General features: G+C 37.7%; 1 protein-coding gene across 1 annotated transcript; it reads left to right on the top strand.

Annotated features, from left to right (window-relative positions):
- Positions 1–1,935: 1,935 nt before the first annotated feature.
- Positions 1,936–2,868, top strand: OR2A7 (olfactory receptor family 2 subfamily A member 7). The gene has a single exon (NM_001388867.1). It carries the CDS (start codon positions 1,936–1,938, stop codon positions 2,866–2,868), a length of 933 nt encoding a protein of 310 aa, NP_001375796.1.
- Positions 2,869–4,442: the final 1,574 nt, after the last annotated feature.

Below are 4,442 nucleotides of genomic sequence, written 5' to 3'. Positions count from 1 at the left end.
TCATGACTCTGTAGGGAGCATGCTGATACAAGGGAGACCTACTGTCTCGTCCCCTATACACAGCTCTCCTGGCAATTGGGAAGGTATTTTGTGGAGATGATAAATTAATAAAGACTTCTCTTAAAAGCAACTTGAGGAGCAAAGATCCTTCCTTGGCAGTTCTCAGACGAGCAACAAGGCTTCTAGCACCATCAGTAAATTCATCCACGCTAGATATGTTTGCCTTTTCTGCGTGAAGATTTATTGGGGTCTTTATACAACAATCATCTCTAGACACACAGGTTTCCTATTTGCTTTTGTGAGTCCTGGTCAAATATATTTTGACATCATGTTTGTTTCCTGTTAGGTTTTACAATTTAATATTATATAAGGTACATTGTTATTAATACATAAAGTTTATTCATTGATAGGTTAATAGAATATTCTGAGTAAAATGTTATTAACCTATCAATATATTAATACAACCAATGTATTAATGGCTATTTTTGACTGGTAGCTATTTTTAAGGTAAAGAGCTAAGTATGTGCAGGGGACTCTCTGGTAAATACTTAATATTAAACAGTAAAACATCACTCCTTTATTAAAAAACTAGATTCAAAGTGTCATTCATAGAGGGAAGTCAAATATATAAATAAATACGTAAGGAAGACTCTCCAGAGTTATTGAATAAGTGTACAAATGCTTATCTATTTATTACGTGCAATAGTATGAGGACAGAGTGCCAGCAATGACTATGAGCTTGGAGTTCCTATCATGATAGTTCCCCCGCACCCCCCCCGCCCCGCAGAGCAGTGGTAGGTATATTATAGGAAATCAGCAAATATTCTAAATTATTTTTAACATCCTGTGCATGACACTTATTATTGGAGTGGTAATAAGAGGGTTTTAGTGCAAATGGGATCATTTTTAAGCAGGCTTATTATTTTGTAGCCATTTAAATTAAGGATTTATTGCTCATCCTTGCTGTCTCCAAGATGATCTTACATGAAGGATGGGAATAAATTTTAAGTGAAAAGGGCAATATCATGGTTGTACTTACATTTTAATTGTGGAATCATAAAGTAAGAAAGATGATTTAGTTCAATCTCAAGGATTTCAGAGACTCCTTCTGCATTATCCTTCACGGTAGCTACTGTCACCTGCAGAGGTGGGTATTTCTGGAGTATTTATCAATATTGAGTCAAAATAAAAGTTACTGATTCTGGGGGTTTTTTTTGTTTAAATAAATGATAGTATAAATCTATTCAGTCGTTCATGTAAATGCTCATCTAAATATTGTGGAAACCTAATAAGGTGATATTTTAGGCTAAAGATAAGTCTTTATACTTGATCAAGAGGCGATTTCATGAGATATTAGTTGTGGAGGTGACAGTACATGCAAGATTGGAAACTGTGTTTAAACAAGCAGATGAGAGGTTAATGGCTAATGGTGAATATGGTCAATGGTATATCTAACCTTAGCATATTCTATCGTTAATGATTCCTTCCAACTCAAGATTACACTTGTTGTATTTTAAGGACTTGGGCACTTGGGTGTATCAGTTAGGAGTCATTATATTTGAAAAAAAAAAACAATAATTCTGACTAATATAAGCAAAGAAAGGCAGAATTTATTTGAAGAACATAGAGTAGCTCACTGAATGAAACAAAAGCCATGTATTTGATTAACATGTGACAAAATTTTAACTTTGAACATTTAGCCTCTGCCAAAAACATTAACAACAACAAAGGAAATATGTATGTGTGTATATCTATTTTTAAATTTACTTCAGGGCTATTGAAGTCTTTATACATTCATTAAAATACACAAAAATTTAGTGAAAGTATTTCTGAAAACTGTCCTATAAAAAGGTTTCAAATAAGTTAACATGAATTTATTTTTAAAGATTTTTTAAAAATCACAAACATTAACTCAGTTTATTCTGTCCTAGGAAAATGGGAGACAATATGACATATATCACAGAGTTCACCCTACTGGGATTTCCTCTTGGCCCAAGGATTCAGATGGTTCTCTTTGGGCTCTTCACCCTGTTCTATGCCTTCACCCTGCTGGGGAATGGGCTCATCCTGGGGCTCATCTCACTGGACCCCAGACTGCACACCCCCATGTACTTCTTCCTCTCCCACCTGGCCATCGTCGACATAGCCTATGCCTGCAACACGGTGCCCCAGATGCTGGTGAACCTCCTGAGGCCAGACAAGCCCATCTCCTTTGCTGGCTGCCTGACGCAGACCTTTCTCTTTCTGACCTTTGCTGTCACAGAATGTCTTCTCCTGGTGGTGATGTCCTATGACCGGTATGTGGCCATTTGCCACCCCCTCCGCTATTCTGTGATCATGAGCTGGAGAGTCTGCATCACCCTGGTGCTGACTTCTTGGACCATTGGAGTCCTTCTGTCTTTGGTTCATCTCATGTTACTTCTCCCCTTACCCTTCTGTAGATTCCAGAAAATCAATCACTTTTTCTGTGAAATCATGGCTGTTCTCAAACTTGTCTGTGCAGATACCCACATCAATGAGATTATGGTATTGGCTGGAGCAATTTCTGTGCTAGTGGGACCCTTCTCCTCAATTGTAATCTCCTATATGTGCATTTTCTGTGCCATCCTTAGAATCCAGTCTGGAGAAGGTCAAAGAAAAGCCTTCTCCACCTGCTCATCTCATCTCTGTGTGGTTGGACTCTTTTACGGCACAGCCATCATAATGTATGTTGGGCCCAGATATGGGAACCCCAAGGAGCAGAAGAAATACCTGCTCCTGTTTCACAGCCTTTTCAACCCCATGCTCAACCCCCTTATCTATAGTCTTAGGAACTTAGAAGTGAAAAATGCCTTGAAGAGAGTGCTGGGAATACAGAGAGCTTTATGAAAAGATTTATGGCATCAGGATTGATAGTGACCTAGGAAGATATTATCTCAAGAGGTTCCAACCCCAACTTAGCATGAGAATTATCTGAGCCAACATAAAAATAAGATGAAAACAGAGATGGAGGCAAACCATAAGAGACTCTTAACACTAGGAGACAAACAGATGGTTGCGGAGGGGAGGTGGGGGATGGTGAACTGGGTGATGGGCAGTAAGGAGGGCAATTGATGTAATGAGCACTGGGTGTTATATGCAACTGATGAATCACTAAATTATACCCCTGAAACTAATAATATACTATATGTTAACTAAATTGAATTTAAATAAAAAAAAATTTTAGGGATCCCTGGGTGGCGCAGTGGTTTGGTGCCTGCCTTTGGCCCAGGGCGTGATCCTGGAGACCCGGGATCGAATCCCACGTCGGGCTCCCAGTGCATGGAGCCTGCTTCTCCCTCTGCCTGTGTCTCTGCCTCTCTCTCTGTGACTATCATAAATAAATAAAAATTAAAAAAAAATTTAAAAATAGAACCATCTTCTGCACCACCACTTAGACCACTAATTCAGTAGATGTGGAATGTATCCCAGAGATCTGTATCTTCAAATATTACCAATAGCAAATTGTGATGTAGCTGGTCCATGAACCATGATTTGGAAGCTGAAGATCTAGAACAATACCCTTTATAATGTCTTCATCAAGCAGTGGTCTAGCCTCATGCCTCTCAAAATGTTTTTCTCAAAACACTAGCTCCTCAAGAAGGCTTTAAAAATAAATTATATGGTCAAGTAAGTTTGAACATTATTGCATATTAGATGCCTTACTTTAGAGCTCACAATTCATATTAGCATAGTGAAAATTGTAAAAATATCTGTAGTAAAGATTTTTATTCCAATTTTTAACTAATGTTTTCCAAATTAATTTGATCACATGAGAATTCTTTCATAACACTATCAGTTTCTTGGAACAGGAAATCTTTATCTTGATGGACTCATTGTAAGTACTTCCTATAACACCTTCTAGAGCAAAATTATTAATTTTTTTTTCCTGCAAGGGGAGCCTCTAAAGAGGATGTAGGTCTAAATACATATCCTGATTCAGCCTGTGAGAATGTGTGCTCTCTTTGGGTAAAGAAAGTGAGGGTCACTGTCTCTCCAGGATCACATTATTTCCAGGTCATCTGGAGATAATGAATCCAACCCTCTGCTTCATCTTGGGTCAGCATTCCTAGATATATTTCATGGATGACTTTATTCAATTTCACAATCTTCTAAATCTGAGATTTTTAGAAAAGTATACATTTCCCTATTTACCCACTACACTCATTTTTTTTTTCTCTCCTTGGTTTTAAAGATAAAACCAAGTTTCTCACAGAAATCTGGGAGGCTTTGCAAAAGCCACCACCTACATAGTATATAAGCTTTAAAAAGATTTCTCCATTGTTGTGTTTAGAAAATAGAGGTATGGGAGAAGTTCTAGAAGAGAATGTTTACAGGGAAGGTACACAGTGAATGATGTATAAAAAAGAAATGAATAAAGGATAGAATGCCCAAGGGGCTGGTTGATCCTTTGAAGGTTAAAA

Source organism: Canis lupus, chromosome 16 (assembly GCF_011100685.1).
Source record: "Canis lupus familiaris isolate Mischka breed German Shepherd chromosome 16, alternate assembly UU_Cfam_GSD_1.0, whole genome shotgun sequence".
NCBI lineage: Eukaryota > Metazoa > Chordata > Mammalia > Carnivora > Canidae > Canis > Canis lupus.
The sequence above is the reverse complement of the archived record's forward strand: the minus strand, read 5'-3'. Positions and strand labels throughout refer to the sequence as shown.